This window comes from Amia ocellicauda, chromosome 23, assembly GCF_036373705.1.
Source record: "Amia ocellicauda isolate fAmiCal2 chromosome 23, fAmiCal2.hap1, whole genome shotgun sequence".
Classification (NCBI taxonomy): Eukaryota; Metazoa; Chordata; class Actinopteri; order Amiiformes; family Amiidae; genus Amia; species Amia ocellicauda.
Window position 1 is genome coordinate 5,950,802 of NC_089872.1, and position 20,480 is coordinate 5,971,281.

Genomic DNA, 20,480 nt, shown 5'->3' on the forward strand with positions numbered 1-20,480 from the left:
TTGAGAAGAGAAAAAACAAAACAGGAGAAACCTTGATATCTGGTTGGCTTTAAGCGAACAAGCTCTACAAATAGTAATTATATGAATAGAACTCTCAAAAACTCAAAAAGCCCTTCGGATATAAAGTGGAAATAAGAGCGTCCGCTGTATATGGTATTACTAAATCAGGAAACAAGACAAATTCCTTTCCTCTAATGCACTGTGACTACTGGGCCTGGTAATAGATGTGCAGGCAGTATTATTTTTTGCTACCAAGACCACAAAAACGTTAAGTGAAATGCTAGAAACGAAACATGCTTTCTGGTTTGCCAATTTCAGTTGTACAGTCATCTTAAGGGCTGCATTTGCCAAAAAAAAAAAAAGAAAGCCAGACAATGGATGAGTAGTACATACTGATTAGTATTTAGGGAAATTGATTGGTTCCTTGACTTTTTTCCACCCCTTGTTATAACCAAGAGCAGAAATCAGTGCTACATTAAAATGAGCAGCTTTGCTAGAGCGGTGACATTAGTGTGATAACAGGGCAGAGTAGGCATGTTTGGATCTCGAAACCAGGCCAGGTGCGTTATGCAGGGCCTGTTGTACATTGTTATGCTGAAGGCATACGTTTATACTGAGCGTATGGAAGAGAGCTGCATACGAATCCACTATTTTTAGGGGTGTTCATTCTAACACAGAACAGCGCTGTCCAAAGGTGATCATTCTGACACTTGCACGGCTTGTCTTTCATCAAGCCGTGCGCTGCCAGCACAATTAAAAAAATAGGCAGATGTTTTCTTTTTTATGAGAAATCACTTGATTGAAGAGCCCTGATAATTTAATAAAGAAAACTGCATAAATTCCTTTGGTTGTCCTGAAACCACAAGCTGGACACGCCAAGGATTATTCCACTCAAACAAACATATGCTTTCCGCTTCAGCAGAGAGACACGTTTTGCACAATTAAATGAGTAAGTCTTCATCGGATCTGATCTAGCTGCTTATGTAGGATGTACAGTATCTGGACAAGAAATCCATGTTAAAACCAGCAGAGCCACACAAGAACTCACCAGGCATTCAGCGGGCTAATTTTAGCCACATTATTCCCATTCACTCCCATGCCAAATCACCCATTCTTTTCATCCAGATTTTTCTTCTAATGTTCATTTATTTAAAGAACACTTGTAAAATCTCACTTGGACATTATGTGCACTTGAAAGTGGATATCGGTGAAAAGAAGTATGGTTTAGATCCGATTCATCCTTTAAAGTGGTTACAATTAATGAACTCTTACTGAAGAATGCTCGTCTACATCTAATTTACTTCATCTTCAACCATTCTTCTCATTTTCAGTAGCATGCAAACCAGCCGGAAGTAATCAAATTGAACATCAATCCAAAAGAATGTCCATCTGTGCCAAGAAAAACATTCTGGTATTTTTGCCCTTTATATAGTGTACACTATAGCCATCGATTGTATGGGACTCAATATGTTGATAAAGAATCAATTAGATTACAATCAGAAACAGGGGTAATTTAATGCTTACAAGCATTAAACCGAGTTTCCTGGTTAAGCATGGACACCAAACACTTGCCACAGAGGGACTGAATAAGTCCTTACAAACCATAATCTTGTTTTAATTAAATGTACTTCCATGACAACCTGTACAAGCAACACTGCTAAACCAGTCATTTGGACAAAAGGTGACGGCCTAAGTTCAGATCACATGACCTCCAAAGCTACATTTAAAACCAGGTTCTAAAACTATCAAGCCCTTCACGGAATTTTAATTTCCTGTAGCACCACAACCCCCTTGAAAAAGAGACCGTACTTTCCAAGGGAGATTGGTTACATAAAGGTTAAATCTATAAAACAGGGGACTGAGTTAACTGCAGCGAGGCGCTGTCAGTCAGATACCAAATGCAACGTAATGAATACAGGTCTGACATTACCGGCGTGCGTTTTGGCACTGCTGCAGCCGAGGGATTCTTTGTGACTCACTGGAACCATTGTTAACATCCTCCTCCTGGGTACTTCATTTGCCACTAATGTCATCCAGAAACCAAAACAAGTCTATACATGCAATAGAGTTAAGCAGCACTATTTTTAGATCCGAATTCGAAAGATGAGCTCTCTTGTATCACTTGAGTGGGAACATGCGGCAATGTGTATGGGAAATGTCTGGAATGAAACCAGCGTATCAGGAGGGGAACGTGATGAGGTATTGAAAGGTTTCGGTGATGTATCTCTGTAAAATCATTAATGAACTTTGATATCTGTGATCCCTTTAAATAGCATCTGCAGAGACGTATTATGGTTTGTGGCTCTAGCTGTCAATTTCAAATGGACTAAAGGTGACTGACAGTGAGGATGAGGGTGATTATGATGATGTCGCATGGTGTGTTATGATATGAAGAATAAGTCACGTTCGCATCGTGCCTTGGCTCCTTCGTGCCGTGTTGTTCGGGCAGCAGTGCACTGTGTCTAGCTGGAGTGTGTTCTGCGCGCAGTATTGATCTGCTCTATCAAGGACTGAGGACCTTGAGAAATGCAGCAGTCCTGCAGGATCTGCAAGCATCCTCCCTGATGGGGCTCCATTTCTGACAGGGCTGTTCTTTCATTTACAGGTGATCTTACGTTTTGTGAATCGATCCTGCCCTACCTGGCGCAGCCGATTATAAATCCTTCATGTGAAGCATATCTGAAACTAAGTAAGGGGCCAGATCAAATTAAATCATATTCCATGTGACCACCCCACTAACAGCAACCCTGTACTTCAGAGCAGTTATATATATGAATAAGAGGAAGGTACGTATAGAATAGTTTTGTAGTTTTCTGTGAGCAGGTGGATCAAAATTGATTTAATCCCTGTATTTAATACAGAGCACATTTATTCCAAGGTAGTTCATGTAGAAGAAGTTGAAAGTTATTTTAAGCATTAAAAAATCCAAAACAATACGGATAATAATAGCAACATGTTTGTTAGTAACATACTGTATGAGATACTGGCAAACAACAGCAACTGAAATGAAACTGATCAATGGCCAGAGGTAAATCCAGTTGAATGAAGGTTTACATCTTAAACATTAGGAAAAAAAAAAAAAAAGCTATTAAAATAATGAGCAGTTTTTTTACTGATACGTGTTGAAATGTATTGACATACTTCAAAAGAAGGTGGTATTCTCAAGACAGATTTATTGAAAATCTTTTTAACCGACTAGACTAAATCCACAAAATCTAATTTCTTTCCAAAAAGAATATGCTAACTTGTTCCATTATAAAATTAAGCATGTGTCAATTATTCCGACCAGAACAAAAGAAAACAATTAGAAATACACACAAAGTCCATGTTTTCATGTGTTGTAGAACCAGTAATTCATTGGAAGGCAGAGAGGCTGAACAAATATTTGTCGGTTCATAATGATATGTATATATAAAAAAAAAAAACCTTGACAATGTAAGCTCTCTTACGAAAAAGTGCTCCTGGTACAAGATAAGGTTTGCCCCTGAAGGAACCATGGTTAAAGTGTAACTACTACTTTTAAAGAAGCTTAGTAGTACAGAAATTACTTGATGAAGGTCCATTTGGCCTGAGGACAGACTGATAAGTCGAGACTGCTTGGCAAGGGAAGACATCCACAAGTCAAAACAGGCAATATAATACAGTCCGGCACATTCTTCCTAATTGCCACCTACAGCTCCATATAAGTCAGACACCACCTTGGTTACCTTACACATGTGAAACCAAAACTACAAAAGCATGTAAAACAGGCCCTGAGCACTGAATGACTGCAACATATTGCGCATCTTTCTCCGTTAAGAATAAAGTGCAACGTGGTGTGACTCACCTTTTGTAGACTTGTAGGGTTCAGTTGTGTTTTGTCTATTATCTTCACGGCAACCTGGAAGTTAAAGGGTGATAGGGTTAATATTGGTTTTGGACCTACCAAATAAAAACAAACATGCAAAAAAACTAAATCTTTAAATTCAAGGAAAACAAAGATTTAAAAACAGACGCTAAGGGTTGGTTTCACAGACCCCAATTTGCAGTCAGCATGGATTAGTGCACTGAAAGCCTTCATTCCTCGCAGTTTAGGCACATCACAGGGTTGCCATTTCAGATAAGGACCAGCACAGCAGTCAGTGTGTTTAAAGACTGAGAGAACACTAAATTGCCTGCTTGTCACCCGGTAGAAGAGAAACGGAGAGGGGAGACACTGAAGGATGAGGTAGACACTAGGCCCGATTCACAGCGTCAACGGACGTCACTTTGCAGTTTAACAGGCATCTTATAGAGTTGCACAAACTAGACGTCTGTCAAATATCTCTGCTAAGCTGTAATATCCTATTGTATACATTTAGTTATTTAACCAATATTCAAATGTAATTAAACTTATTTGAAAAAGTAAAGATAAAATATGTTCTGGGTATCAGGCCTATTATGTAAAATGTCTGCTTTTAGTTTTGTATACAATTGGCAGAAATTACACAAAAAACAGAACTACTACATTGTCTAGACAAGCAAGCAATGAACCCATTAAACCTGATCGCATAGGAGTAACGTTTTGTTGTCATTGTGCAAGCATGGGGAAGTTCACCTACAACTGAGGAACTGGGGCTAGAAAAGTAAGAGGAAGTTATATTGTGAGCAGACGATGACCGTTTTTTTCTTTGGGAGGCGGGGGTGGATTTATAGCTATTTGGGTTTTGATTTCTTTAAAGTTTACACATCCTAATATTCCCCCTGCTTCCTTAATCTTTGTGGGGTGGAACACACGGCTTTGTACCAATGATAGAGGAAGTGTCTGTTGGAGGGAAATCTGTGTCGCGCCATTATCTACACTGAATCATTGAAGGTTTGAAGATTTTGTATGCTCCATCTAATTTCGTCACAGTTTGCTTACAGGAATCTGTTCAAAAGCAGTTTAAGTGTCAAGTATATTCATTCGAGGACGGCTGCCCCAACATATGGGACTTTCAAGCAAGAGAAAAGCTCCTTGCCCCAGATTAAACAATTTAAACAGTCGAAGCATAACAGTTATGAGGAGAGATTGTTAGTTCTGAAAAGTTGAATACACTAAATCAGAGCTTAAGATCTTCAATAAATTCAGTCAGGACTGTTCCCCTGATAAGAGCAAAAGGGATTTCTGTGGGCGAGCGTTTATCCGAAGCCCATCTCATCCTGGGGAAAACGTGCAGGTGTTTTTCTGCAGAGAATAGGTTTGAAAAGGTTGAGAATCGGCGGGTGAAGAGAATGACAGATAGCAAGCGGGGATGAAACGGGGAAGAGAAACGACTAAACTCCCAACTGTGCATTCAGGGAAAAAAAGTGAAAGGACGCCCACATTTTTATGCTTCAATCCAATGAGACAGTCCATACTTTTATGTTGTGGAAACACACCAGTGAAAACCATGGACAAAAAATACGCCATGTGTGTTTGTAATTGAACGTCGAACCTGGAGAGCAGCCAACGCAATGGTCAGAAAGGAAAGGATGCTGACACCGAGTGCGCCTTTGCCAGAGTTCCTCCCCACTCGTTCGCAATAGGCAGCTCACTCAGACACTTTATTGGATTCTTACTTCTTATAACCATGTGTGCAGCACCGTTTATGTCAATCTACAATCTCCTAGATTAACCTTCAAAGGGAGTAGTTCAAAAAAAGGAAAGGGGGAAAAAACGTAGCCTCAGGTGAAATGAGTAAAAAGCATTTTTCCAACCAGGCAGCTGGGGAAGAGAAGGTCAGCTTGCATCTGATAAAAATGTATTGAATTTGACATGTGCTCCCTGTGCAAAGGCCTTTTATTTATTTATTAATTCACTCTCCCCCACATTACAGCATTACCAGGTCAAGGAAACTACTGAACTATGTAAACTATTAAAAGCAACCAGATGGAACTTAATGTCCTCAGAGTAGCCTAACTATGCAATAAAATCAGTAGCGTTAAGTTTGGAGGGAAAAAAAAAACACTGACCTGTGTCTTTTCTTCACACAGGTCATTTTCTGGAGTAATTCCTAATCCTACACCAAATCGTTATTGTATTATTTGAGCCAACAGTAATTTGTTCAAAGAGGTTGACCTGTGTCCTGCTGATATAGGGAAGAAAGAAGGTGCCTGAGATTTCGATTCCACTGAAATCAGCCGGAAAATCACTTTTAATCAGATTGCAGTTTCCCCCTGCCAACAAAAACAAAAAGTGGATGGAGCCATGTTGTGCGCTGGTGGATCCCCATTTCTTTCTCTTCAAGGTAGGCAGAAGCACAGACTTCTCTTCCTTGCAGGGGAATTCTTCTTTATGGCAAACCGTTAAAACCGTACGTGCCGTTGGACTTTGCCAACAGGTGCTTAGGTGAAGGATGATTTTGGGGGGGAAAAGTGAAACAATGTGAATTCCCAGACGCTGATGTCAATATATGATATTGAAAAAGGAATAATCGTCATTTACCAGTGGATTCAATTTTAAAAAATCATCTTTAATCATACCACCTTATACATGTATATCCTGCCAACACCCAAAGTTTCAATACTATGGCTGCAGCCAAATATATGTACGACATTTTAAAGACAAATTTTGAAGTGGTTTAAATAGAGATTACTTTTTAATTGAATCCCTTGGTAGTTGATGAATGGGTGTAGTTTTGTGCATTTCATAGGGGAAAAGAAATACCCTTTAAAATGCAATTTTGAATATGAAGAGTAAAATTGTAGATATCATTAGAATCCTAATTTAGATTCAGTAGAAAGCAGCATTAAACTCTCCCGGTTTCATTCAGTAAATCTAGCCTCATCGAACGGCCTCAGCTGATCTGACGCACAGCTGTCAAGCGGTGTCCGTGTGTGACGGACCGATCTCAGATACTTCACCTAGATGCCTTAAATGAGCTTTAAGGCTGATGGTTTTGTCCAGACGATGCAGTGGGTGCTTAATGAAGTGAGACGATGCCGAGAGGTCCTGGTAAATAATATTAGCGAGTCTGTAAGAAGGGCACTTAACAAAAGAGGATCAAGGCCTTCTTTTAGTCAGTGCACCTGTTCCAGCAGCACGATTTCTCAGCAGAGACACTGACATCCAAGCCTTGGCCCTTCAAATTCATACAGGTGTGGATTGTTACATTATAAAATGTTATTTTTCTGGCTGTAGCTTGATCGCCGTGACGCCGCGGCCGAGAAGAAATGAAACATGCCGCGGGGCTGCAGGCTACGCACCTAACGCGGTTATACTAGCGCGGCTGCTGGATGAGAAAACTGATAAGTGTAAAGCTCTGCGCCATTATCAACGGAAAAAGAAATAAGGGAGGCGGGAGGTAGGTAGGAGAGTACAAAGTACGCATGAGGAAGAGCTCATTAAAACACACCGGAGCCTGTGAATGGTGGCTGGTCGAGATGGTCAAGCCCGATAGCTTCACGGTCCATTTCAGCTCAGATGTTTCAGCTGTGAGTTGGCAAGGCAGTAATGCGTCACAAGACCCCAGGCCCAGCCGCCCGGTGGCTCTCCGGCACCTGATGCGATGAGACAACACCTGCTGGCTTTCCTTGCCGGTGCGCAGAGCCAGTCAGCATGTTTCCCAGGCCCTAATGGCCACTGGTTTGACCTCTATCACACTATGGGAAGATCTGACTGGCATTCCATCGCTTCAGCCATCACCCTGCATGGCTTTAAGCAGTAGAGAGAGCTTGGCTTCTCTGCATTTCCATTCATAAGTCCTTCCTTCTCGCCCCTCCTCCCCAGTTTAATCCACTGAATTTCACGTCACTCTGAAAAGCAACTGCCATATCCATTTCAGCAATCGGTTTAATATGGCATATTCACCTGGGGATGAACTTGTAGCTTATGGGAGGTGCTGTATATAACCCAGGTAAAATAAAACAACTAAAATACAATATTTCAACAGATGTGTTTGCAAAAAGGTGATGAAAATGTACTGTGGTCCAAATAACTACAGTTCACATACTCATTTTGGTTACTTTGTCCAAGATTAATCTAATAGTACTGAACTAGTAAGTTGTGTGTGTATGTGTTGATCACAGAAGCTACAAAGAAAAACAAAAAAAATAAAAGTATTATTTAAAAAAGTACAGTTAGACTACAACTAAGCAGACTTCAGTTTATAAAACTGCAACTACAGTATAGCTGTTAATTACTATGCTGCTAGTTACTTTCCCCGCACTAAAGAAAGCTGCAATTGCATTTGTCTCTTCTAGGAATGAGTAGAAAAGAGAACCGTACGTGATCTACAAAACGTCCGATTCATCTGATGAAATTCAGTGCGGTAAGGCTTTAAGTATTGCTTCTGACCAGGTGACCACAAATTTGTTTAATTGTATAAGGTTTTAAAACTGAAATTAAACCATTTGCTTCCTTTTGGCACCATCATTCGTTTTGGCCTGGCAGTGTATTCGTGAGAGGTGAACCCACTGACAGGAACCCCTCGCACAGCCTGCCATTCACTGCCACTCCCAGGTTTAAAGGCCTAAACTGTTTGACAGTGAAAACAAGCCTATAAAATAAAATTTTAAAAAAGCTTTCTGCAGCAGGGTATGTCTTGTGTGAAGGGTGGAGTACATGTGCCATTATTCTTCAGTGAATAGAGACAATATCCACTGAAGGGAGCTGCCTATCCAAAGGAACGATCTAGATTGTTCTACCACAAACCTTGTGCAGCATTCTCATTGTTGCAAATAACATCGATAAAATAGCTCTATAGGTTTTCTTCTCAGTGAGGAACCTCAATATTTCTCAAAATAATTTGTACATATTAATACTGTTGATTGTTGGCAACAAACTTTCATTTCAAACAGATCCAGTCATCTGTAGCTGGACGCATACAGGGTTTAAGTTTTTTCTGTAATGATTTTCGTTTTGTACAATGTTTGAGAATTGTTTTGTTCACAGAAAATCTGACATATCCTTCCCTTATACTGTACATGTGTAAAGTATGTGTTAGATCCTATTGACTGTTGGACTGGTGAAGCAAAGGTGTGATTAGAAGATCATCTGCTTATAGGGATAAATCCAAGCTTTAAGCCCAGCATTTAAATCAAATATCTCTGGAAACACCAGGAAAAGGTTTTGGTTTGTTTCTCGGGGTGGGAAACACTTTCAAACTGTAAGTCCAACATTTGCTTTTCAAATTTCAAAACGAATGAAAGTCTTATTGTACTGAATGGGGATGCACTTCTAATTTTGTTCACTGTTGGTAAAAGAAAGGGGAAGCACAGAAACCGAGTTGTGCGGAGAAGGGAGTGGAGCCTAAATCAAAAGAGAGAGGGGTATCATTATTTTTGAGATGTGCTACGTTTAAAACGATCTCTTAAGCTTTGGAACTGCGGTCTGTGTGAATAGACGGACTACCACAATCAAAACCTTTGTGCACATGCATTTCATGTCAGACAGACACGATCTGACCGGGTAAATATCAATACAATTAGAAACACAGAAAATCACCACACACAAGTGAACATTCTCATTTGCAAGAAAAAGTATTAAAACCTGGGACGTACAGGGCTGCGATGGGTGCCAGCTGTCTCACTCACCTCTCGTCCCGTGAGCACATGCCGGGCCAGTTTGACCTTGGCAAAGTTGCCCTTGCCAATGGTCTTGAGCAGGCGGTAGTTGCCGATGTGCGGCTGCTCGTCTGTGGTTGAGGCGATGGAGTTCCGGCATCGGGGAATGTTTTGCCGGCTACTGGACTTGGGAGGCTGGACGAGAGGTTCATGGTAGGCATCCACTGATGTGTGCTGAAAGACAAAAGCAACAAACAAAATTCAAGGAGGTGAAGACCATATTAAAAAAAATAAATGTAAACTTACAACCCTGGCCCTGTAGAAGCCCAATCCAGCAGGTTTTTATAGATCTTCCTAAAATCATACATTTTTAAAAAGATCAAGAACGGGCGAGTTTGATTGAGTGTCATATGTGTTTCTACTGCTGAGTCTGATTGATGGGAACTGGTCAAGCTGTGATTGCAAGTGCTCATCATGATGATTAAGGAGTGAAAGTCATCTTAAAAGTGCTTGAAAAGCATTTGAAAACAAAACCGCTTTTGCGCCAAAGTGCATCTAGCAGAGCTTCAAAGAAAATGAGAGAGCGCATAGCCAAGCAGTCAGAATTTGGATTCAAAGAATACAAATTCAATGAAAATACAGAAACCGATCATATATATATATATTTTTTTTTTACAAGGAGGCCATACTCAAGTCCTTCGGGGCCACTATGACTTCTGTTCTTCATTCCAGCTCAACCACTGTTTGCTCAATTTGAAATATTTGACAATTGAAAATATATTTTATTCCAGTTACAATAATTGAAAATATTTCAAACATTTTCAGAGACCTTATACAGTCAAAAATTAAAACCATTCAAATATGTTAAAGACTATGTAGACCTAAAGCAGGAGGCGGCTATGGATTTCCAGGAATTGAGTTTGTTGGATCGTAATTGTGAATTCTCCATCTGGTCACATATAGCAGCGACTCGCTCTCATATATACACTCACCAAAAGGATTATTAGGAACACCTGTTCAATTTCTCATTAATGCAATTATCTAACCAACCAATCACATGGCTGTTGCTTCAATGCATTTAGGGGTGTGGTCCTGGTCAAGACAATCTCCTGAACTCCAAACTGAATGTCTGAATGGGAAAGAAAGGTGATTTAAGCAATTTTGAGCGTGGCATGGTTGTTGGTGCCAGATGGGCCGGTCTGAGTATTTCACAATCTCCTCAGTTACTGGGATTTTCACGTACAACCATTTCTAGGGTTTACAAAGAATGGTGTGAAAAGGGAAAAACATCCAGTATGCGGCAGTCCTGTGGGCGAAAATGCCTTGTTTCTGACCATGTCCACCCTTTATGACCACCATGTACCCATCCTCTGATGGCTACTTCCAGCAGGATAATGCACCATGTCACAAAGGTCGAATCATTTCAAATTGGTTTCTTGAACATGACAATGAGTTCACTGTACTAAACTGGCCCCCACAGTCACCAGATCTCAACCCAATAGAGCATCTTTGGTGGTGGAACGGGAGCTTCGTGCCCTGGATGTGCATCCCACAAATCTCCATCAACTGCAAGATGCTATCCTATCAATATGGGCCAACATTTCTAAAGAATGCTTTCAGCACCTTGTTGAATCAATGCCACGTAGAATTAAGGCAGTTCTGAAGGCGAAAGGGGGTCAAACACAGTATTAGTATGGTGTTCCTAATAATCCTTTAGGTGAGTATATATATATATATATATATATATATACACACACACACACACACACATTAGAGCCACCTCTCTGCTAAGGACCTTGATATGTTGATTTTATTAAAGCATTTTCAGAAAAGTTTTTTTTTATATATATATATATATATATATATATATATATATAAAAACTTTTCTGAAAATGCTTTAATAAAATCAACATATCAAGGTCCTTAGCAGAGAGGTGGCTCTAATTGCAACACATACAGGAACAGTCTGTGAAGAGATTTCAAAAGCAAAGCACTTCAAAAGATACACTTATCCAGTACTGCCAACAGAATAAACAACCTGTGCTGAAAAACTGCAAAACTCGTTTCTGTAGGTTGTTCATCCATTTCTAGCAGTTAGTAATCTGAGTTAAGAACTCCAGTGGATACTGCAGGGTGCAGATGGTAATTTTGATACATCGATCACCTGTCACAGCAGGCTGGCCGAGTTAATCTTTGTCCACTACTGTAAGCTGAATTATTTCAGTTTCATTTAGGCCCGATTACCCGATAGGCTTTGCAATCTGACAGGTAATTAATAATCTCAGCTCAGGAAAGAAGCAAGATATTTTTAGGCCCTTCAAAAGATGCATTTTTCCATCAAGTATTGTTAATGTGGGATTTTGCAGGCAGTAGAAACAGGTCTTGGTTTTACACACAGTGTGTTGATCTTTTTACATTGCTCACATTCCCATTAATTTGATAATGAATTATTTGTTGAGTCCCTGACTGGGTTCTTACAATTTTTTTTTTTTTATGTGGCAGTTGTTACTTTCCAAACACGGACCAACACACAGTACAGCTTTTGACACGCTGTGAGGCATAAATACTACTGAGGCATAATAACTACAGCACACTTCTCCTTGCCCTGTCTTTTGCAACACTTTAGTTCTTATTATATTACTTTAATTAGAACAATATTATATAATGTGCTCTGTGCTCTTTTGTGGAAATGTGATTGTGTGGACACTGTAAGTCACCTCAGGCAAGAGAGTCTGCTAATAAATAAAGACAGAAGAACACCACCACCAAAAAAGTAACAATTCACTTTGCTGGCTCCGATGAGACAAAAAACAAGACAAATGGCCTATGACTGAATTTTAAAGGTCTCATTTTCTCCAAGGTTGGACATGCCTGTCCAAGGAGGAAAAAAAGAACAGTACTCTCTCAGGAATAGTGCATCCTTCAAACAAGTGTTTTTTTTTTTGCAACCCAGCTTTGATGCTCTAGGAGTAACACAATGTGCTGTCCAGGAAACACCAAGCAGCATTCAGACCCACATTTCTAAAAGGGAGGTGGCAGGGTAGGCCAAAGATTTGTCTCATCTAATTAACAGTTATAGCCCTGAGGAATAGGTCACTTGCATTAACGCAGCAGAACATAGAGAGCCGATACGCACTGCTACCGCACAAAATTTGGTTTTAGCAGTAATCGGGAGCGACCAAAATCACCCTGCAGTACCCCAAGGAAATTGGAGATGCACTTAACAAATAAAAAAAAAAAATGCAAGCCTTTAAATTATACTCTGATTGCTTTTTGTTTAGTTTTTTTCACTGTCAAACAATGATTGTATTGGCACATTCAACAACTTTTCTGTTAAGCAGTATAGTTGTTGCATGTTGCATCTTTTCAGGACGAGGAACTGGCGTGAACCCATCCATGGATGATTGCGATATCCTACTATCAGATTACGGAGGAATGATTCAGGACACACGGGTGTCTAAGTCCTTCAGTAAGCGCTTCTCTCTCAGTGGTTTTCTGGGTGTTGTCGTTCCTTAAATCCCAGATACAGAGAAACCTCTAAGCGTCTTTTAAATAACTCACTTAGAACTACCTTTTTGGGGTTTGGCCTCTTTCCCCACTCGGTCACTTCTACCTAGGGCTGTAACGAAAGGTCATTTACACCTTTGGGGGTTTGGAAACAACAATGAGCGAACCTTCAGTAGTGCTAATTTGTATAATTTAAAAATTGGTTATGCCATAGCAATTTCCAAAGGTAATGATTATAAGTTGAATAAATTATCAAGGATTAGTTTAAAAACTCCAGTATCGAAACTTAATACTTATGTAATGAGGATTAACAAATGAAAAGTTAGACTTGGGATTTTCCCATCTGACATGTGATTTACTATTGTCCTGTGGTTTTAAGAGAACAGAACACAACAAAAACAAAAGAACAGTGAAAACCACAAGATGAACCAACAGCCCTACTTCCACCTGCTAGCTCTCTACTCCCACAAGTAGTACTTTTCTAAAGGAGCTTTTCATAGTTGACAAGCGATCGGGAATGATAAATCTCCCCCATACAAGCCTCCGCACCGGACTAGGGATGTGACGGAGCTGACAGAAACTTTAATCGATTGATTGCAGATTTTAAAACATTAAATCCGTTGAATGCGGATTCGGACGTAGCGTATTTAGTTGTAGGTTGAGGGGCAGTTTGTATTTGTCAGTATTACTGTAAATTAAGTTTGCTACAATTTTTTATTAAAAAACAAAAAATGAAATATTTAACATTTTATTTAAATGCTGTAAATGTGAAAGAGATGATTTTTTTCTCCTAAAATGTAATGTAAAAATGTAGTACTTTTATTACTATTATTTTACTGTTCAAATTAACAATTGCATGAGTCTTCAGACATTTTCAGTTAACTGTTCAGATGCAAAAGTTACAATTCAACATGGTTTCTTAAGTTCTTAACATTTATCTAATACTACTATTACTAGTCACTTTACTACTTACATGTAGTTTAGGCTAATGGTTGTACACTACATTCATGCAGGCATGCAGGGGTTTAAACTGTGAAGTTATAATGCGCTGGCACATTTGGCATCAGTTATGTGGTCAAGAAAAATGCACAGAGGAGGACAGGGTCAAACCCAAATACCAGAGTAAATTATGTAAAAATGAGGAAAAACGAAAAAGCACACCCATTCCAAATATAAACAGTATTGATCTTCTATATCCTTAAATGACTGCATTATAGAAGTGCAAGATTTAAAGGTAAAGTAAGTTGCCGATGGTTTCATTGTTAGCAATGTTGTATCTTATGTTAAATTATGCGCAAAGCTTTTTTTTCTATGATCATTATGCTTTCTATCTTGTGGGTCTGTTGTGCACCGTTAGATACTTTACATCGTGTTGTAGTCCTACCCTTAAAACACTAATATAAAGTATTAAAGCCACAAGACAGTTTAATTTGAACACGTTGTCACATGAAAGCCATGGATTCCATGATGGAAGTTTTTTTAAGTGTTATTCTTGCATGTGTAAACCAGTCTTTCTGGCATTTTCCTGCAAAAACCGCTAGAGCTAATTTGTGAGTGAGGTTAAAACACATCGGTGAACTCCACCACCAACACTGAAAATACATTCACTTTATAGGGTGGTACAGAAAGATACACTTCAGTCTATCTTGCAAGGACAGGTATCCATACTGGTAACAATCCACATCAACCCTATCTGTAACAATCACATCATTCCTTCTCTCTGTACAATAACACCTAAACTGACTTCATCCATGTGCATGTTGCAATGGTAGACAAATATTTTGCTACAAATTCAAATTCGTTTGTTTTAGTATTCGACAGGGTTCGGATTTGCTAAACATGTGCGAAGTCTGACATCTGCGAATGCGTATTCGAACTTCGTCACAACCCTACATTGGACTCTCACTCCAGGCTCAACCATACCCGGGAAAATGCCCGCTGGTTGTTCCCTTCGGAGAAAGGGTGTGTTGGCAAAATGACAAAATGTACCAAACAAGTACAACTCCACACTGCACAATAGTTCAGTCCACTCCAGGTTCGGCCTTTCGTACGTCCAGTACGGTTTAATCATAACGACCTATATTTGATATCATCCAGAGGTCTGCAAATACACACACAAACTAGTCACAAGCACACGAGCCAACACCTGATCCCATCTTATGTAAGAGCCCCCAGCTCTGGAAGCCCGATATGGATCTATCCGTTATGCAACTGAAGTCCAATTCATTTCCCTAAAGCATAAAACCTATTCTAAATAAATAAACGTCACTTAAGCTATACTTTAGACTATCTTCCATGTAAACACCATCTTCATCAGGACTGCGAGTTAATGTTTTGAATTTCCGTGGCACCATGATCCTGAAAGCAATACAGACTCCTTCCCTTCTTACTCTGGGTGCTCTGAAAAACCCTGCCCTATCCATTAACAGTCTACTCGGTGCCAGGATGCAGTGACACACCTTGAGGCTTAACAGGCCTGGCAGGGCAATGCGTGCTGAATCTGCAGCAACGCCAATGCTTCCTGGATTGCAATTCTGTTACACATATACTTTCAAATGAGGTTCTGTAATTTTATTGTGCACTGCATTGCGTCGTTGCAAATTACAATAGGTTATACTGCACTGAGATAATCCTAATCTGGGACTGTTTTAGGCTGAAGATCCGACACAAAAACTTACTGTTCTTTGCTCCCTGACCTCTCCAATCACCTGTACCACCCTATATTCTCTCTTGCTCTGTTCATTCTTCTTCTGTTAGCGGCTTAAGCCATACCATTCCCTCCCTCTAACCTCCAGTGGTAGAACCAGCTAGCGAAGAATACCAGACCTGCATCTGTAGGCTGATGGTCTCTCTGCTTTGAAATGTATACACTATTATGCCCATGTTTAACCATTAGTTTGACACCCTTGCGATCTTGTACTGTATTTGGTCTATTTTTATTTTTACAATTCATTCATTTTGTAATACCATTACAATGTTACCTCCACACTGCACAACTGGTTGAAATTCCATATACAATGCAAGTCACCTAAATTACCTAACAAAAGGGTCAGCTAATTAAAATACTTGTTTTTCAGCACTTATGACTAGATACTTCCGGCATTAAAGCACTGCCTTGTCATAGCTTTTCCAGTAGGGCTCCTTGAAAATCAACAACACACCAAACATTAAAAATAAAATACTGGCAGCAGGAAAGGAGCACGTCTTTAAAACAAATAACGCAAGGTCCACAAATAAGGAAGGAGGGACACGTCTTATCGGTGATGTACAGCTTCCTTTCACAGGGGCCTGCCAGAGTAGTGTGGCGCAGGTTTCACATACACTGGTATCACTTCACCAACAGAACAAGATTAATAGCTTAATTTAGCATTTAATGACCGGTTTCATGGTGCTCACGGATGCACTCTTTGGCTAGGTGGGGGGCAACGTTCAAGCCCTTGTGAACTAGTCTTAGAACAGGAGTGGGCAAAGTTTAGGAGGAAACTGCTGTATGAGGTCCTATCAAAGACTCTTCCACAGACTTCTTTCAAGAACCTCCTTTTAATCTCGTGTCGTCTTTTTGGATCCCATTTCATACTTCCCTCGTCCCAGGGATGACCCTTTCTCTTGCTATGTGTCCAATATACACTCACCTAAAGGATTATTAGGAACACCTGTTCAATTTCTCATTAATGCAATTATCTAACCAACCAATCACATGGCAGTTGCTTCAATGCATTTAGGGGTGTGGTCCTGGTCAAGACAATCTCCTGAACTCCAAACTGAATGTCTGAATGGGAAAGAAAGGTGATTTAAGCAATTTTGAGCGTGGCATGGTTGTTGGTGCCAGATGGGCCGGTCTGAGTATTTCACAATCTGCTCAGTTACTGGGATTTTCACGCACAACCATTTCTAGGGTTTACAAAGAATGGTGTGAAAAGGGAAAAACATCCAGTATGCGGCAGTCCTGTGGGCGAAAATGCCTTGTTGATGCTAGAGGTCAGAGGAGAATGGGCCGACTGATTCAAGCTGATAGAAGAGCAACTTTGACTGAAATAACCACTCGTTACAACCGAGGTATGCAGCAAAGCATTTGTGAAGCCACAACACGTACAACCTTGAGGCAGATGGGCTACAACAGCTGAAGACCCCACCGGGTACCACTCATCTCCACTACAAATAGGAAAAAGAGGCTACAATTTGCACAAGCTCACCAAAATTGGACAGTTGAAGACTGGAAAAATGTTGCCTGGTCTGATGAGTCTCGATTTCTGTTGAGACATTCAGATGGTAGAGTCAGAATTTGGCGTAAACAGAATGAGAACATGGATCCATCATGCCTTGTTACCACTGTGCAGGCTGGTGGTGGTGGTGTAATGGTGTGGGGGATGTTTTCTTGGCACACTTTAGGCCCCTTAGTGCCAATTGGGCATCGTTTAAATGCCACGGCCTACCTGAGCATTGTTTCTGACCATGTCCATCCCTTTATGACCACCATGTACCCATCCTCTGATGGCTACTTCCAGCAGGATAATGCACCATGTCACAAAGGTCCAATCATTTCAAATTGGTTTCTTGAACATGACAATGAGTTCACTGTACTAAACTGGCCCCCACAGTCACCAGATCTCAACCCAATAGAGCATCTTCGGGATGTGGTGGAACGGAAGCTTCGTGCCCTGGATGTGCATCCCACAAATTTCCATCAACTGCAAGATGCTATCCTATCAATATGGGCCAACATTTCTAAAGAATGCTTTCAGCACCTTGTTGAATCAATGCCACGTAGAATTAAGGCAGTTCTGAAGGCGAAAGGGGGTCAAACACAGTATTAGTATGGTGTTCCTAATAATCCTTTAGGTGAGTGTATTTCCATTTTAGTCTCTTCACTCCTACGATGATGTCACGTACTCTGGTCTGGGCTTTATAGCCATATTCCTTTTTTGTCTCGTTTCTTCAGATCATTCATCTTGCTTTGTGTCGTCTGTAGATTGTGTTTTAGTTTTACAGTCAGGGTCCAGGTTTCACTTCCTTATACTTCCATATTCCATACGTTTTTAAAGACACAAAACAATTTTTATTTATGCTCCTACTTTACCTAAATTAAAATAAGCATTTCATAATGCCTCTAACTAAAAGCTTGTCTTGTTCAATAGAGTATTTAACCAATATATTTTATAGTGTTTTACATTCCAATTGAACCCAAACTAATGGGATTAGATAACTGGATTCATCTCACACTGATGAAGAACATCCTATTGAAGGGCGAGAGACACCTACTTAAAGAAGAATTTTACATTGGCGGAGTCTGTGCCATTGGTTCCTAATGGGATAATAATCAGGATCTAGGTTTAATATATTAATTTGGCTCCTGGAAGTGATGGTTACTGAATTATAAGGAGACAAAACAACCAACCACAAAAAAAAAAAAAAAAACACCAAACAAATTTGAATCAAGCTGAAGATCTTAGAAGAATCTTCAATCTCTGCTGCTGCTTTATCACTCGGCCACAGAGGAGTCAACAGTCCACAAAAGACACAGCCCAACCCCAGCACTCAGGGCAGACATATTCACTGGAACGTTTCTCTGCCACAGAGAAGAGAAAAGACAAAGCAGGAGTCTCTGGGAATCTGGCAGATTGAATGATTGATTGATTGATTAATTATGGTCCAAGATCTTAACCACCTGACCTGACAAAGAAAAGATGGCTGCTTTAGTTTAGTGCAAATTCACCTTAATCCCTAAGACAGGAGTCTGTAAAAGCACATCTTTCAAGTGATGGTGGGAGAAATCAATTTACCGGCCATTGAAAAGTCGGGATTTGTCGATTCTCGGACACAGGATACATATGCGTTTGAAAATAAGGTGAACAACAGCACAGTGAAATAAATCTGCTCTTTTTGAAAACTACTCTCCATTCTAGAACAGAACCATACAGGGAACAAAGATTTACTGTCTGGCCATTTTTCGACCAATCCTTTTTTTTAGCAAGAGCAGTTTTTCTAGCCACGGGACACACAGTATCTAATCTGGGTAACACTTAGATCAGCTTTCTCTCAATAGTAAGGAAGCAGGTAAGGAAGTACAGAGCACAAGTGCCGAGTAAGACTTATTAATCGATTAGTCTTAGTTAATTAGTCTTTCAAAAATTAAATCCACATGTTCAACATTGCTATATTCCTACAGTGAGGGAAAGAAGTATTTGATCCCCTGCTGATTTTGTACGTTTGCCCACTGACAAAGAAATGATCAGTCTATAATTTTAATGGTAGGTGTATTTTAACAGTGAGAGACAGAATAACAACAAAAAAATCCAGAAAAATGCATTTCAGAAAAGTTATAAATTGATTTGCATGTTAATGAGGGAAATAAGTATTTGACCCCTTCGACTTAGTACTTGGTGGCAAAACCCTTGTTGGCAATCACAGAGGTCAGACGTTTCTTGTAGTTGGCCACCAGGTTTGCACACATCTCAGGAGGGATTTTGTCCCACTCCTCTTTGCAGATCCTCTCCAAGTCATTAAGGTTTCGAGGCTGACGTTTGGCAACTCGAACCTTCAGCTCCCTACACAGATTTTCTATGGGATTAAGGACTGGAGACTGGCTAGGCCACTCCAGGACCTTAATGTGCTTCTTCTTGAGCCACTCCTTTGTTGCCTTGGCTGTGTGTTTTGGGTCATTGTCATGCTGGAATACCCATACACGACCCATTTTCAATGCCCTGGCTGAGGGAAGGAGGTTCTCACCCAAGATTTGACGGTACATGGCCCCGTCCATCGTCCCTTTGATGCGGTGCAGTTGTCCTGTCCCCTTAGCAGAAAAACACCCCCAAAGCATAATGTTTCCACCTCCATGTTTGACGGTGGGGATGGTGTTCTTGAGGTCATTCCTCCTCCTCCAAACACGGCGAGTTGAGTTGATGCCAAAGAGCTCGAATTTGATCTCATCTGACCACAACACTTTCACCCAGTTCTCCTCTGAATCATTCAGATGTTCATTGGCAAACTTCAGACGGGCCTGTACATGTGCTTTCTTGAGCAGGGGGACCTTGCGGGCACTGCAGGATTTCAGTCCTTCATGGCGTAGTGTGTTACAAATTGTTTTCTTGGTGACTATGGTCCCAGCTGCCTCGAGATCATTAACAAGATCCTCCTGTGTAGTTCTGGGCTGATTCCTCACTTCTCATGATCATTGAAACTCCACGAGGTGAGATCTTGCATGGAGCCCCAGACCGCGGGAGACTGACAGTTATTTTGTGTTTCTTCCATTTGCGAATAATCGCACCAACTGTTGTCACCTTCTCACCAAGCTGCTTGGCAATGGTCTTGTAGCCCATTCCAGCCTTGTGTAGGTCTACAATCTTGTCCCTGACATCCTTGGACAGCTCTTTGGTCTTGGCCATGGTGGAGAGTTTGGAATCTGATTGATTGATTGCTTCCATGGACAGGTGTCTTTTATACAGGTAACGAGCTGAGATTAGGAAAACTCCCTTTAAGAGAGTGCTCCTAAT

The 20,480-nt window shown here is 40.4% G+C and overlaps 1 protein-coding gene across 7 annotated transcripts in view; it reads right to left on the bottom strand.

Moving 5' to 3' along the window:
* The window catches only part of mark1 (MAP/microtubule affinity-regulating kinase 1), a 103,393-nt gene that overhangs the window by 65,597 nt on the left and 17,316 nt on the right, over nt 1-20,480 (bottom strand). For 4 of the 7 annotated variants that reach the window (XM_066696443.1, XM_066696439.1, XM_066696441.1 and 1 more), the window contains exons 2-3: nt 9,481-9,717; nt 3,827-3,880 (exon numbers count right to left, since the gene is read on the bottom strand). In XM_066696443.1, the coding sequence (XP_066552540.1) occupies nt 3,827-3,880; nt 9,481-9,717 (291 nt within the window). The remainder of the gene's footprint in view (nt 1-3,826; nt 3,881-9,480; nt 9,718-20,480) is intronic. The other 3 variants (XM_066696440.1, XM_066696444.1, XM_066696442.1) reach the window with 1 other exon arrangement.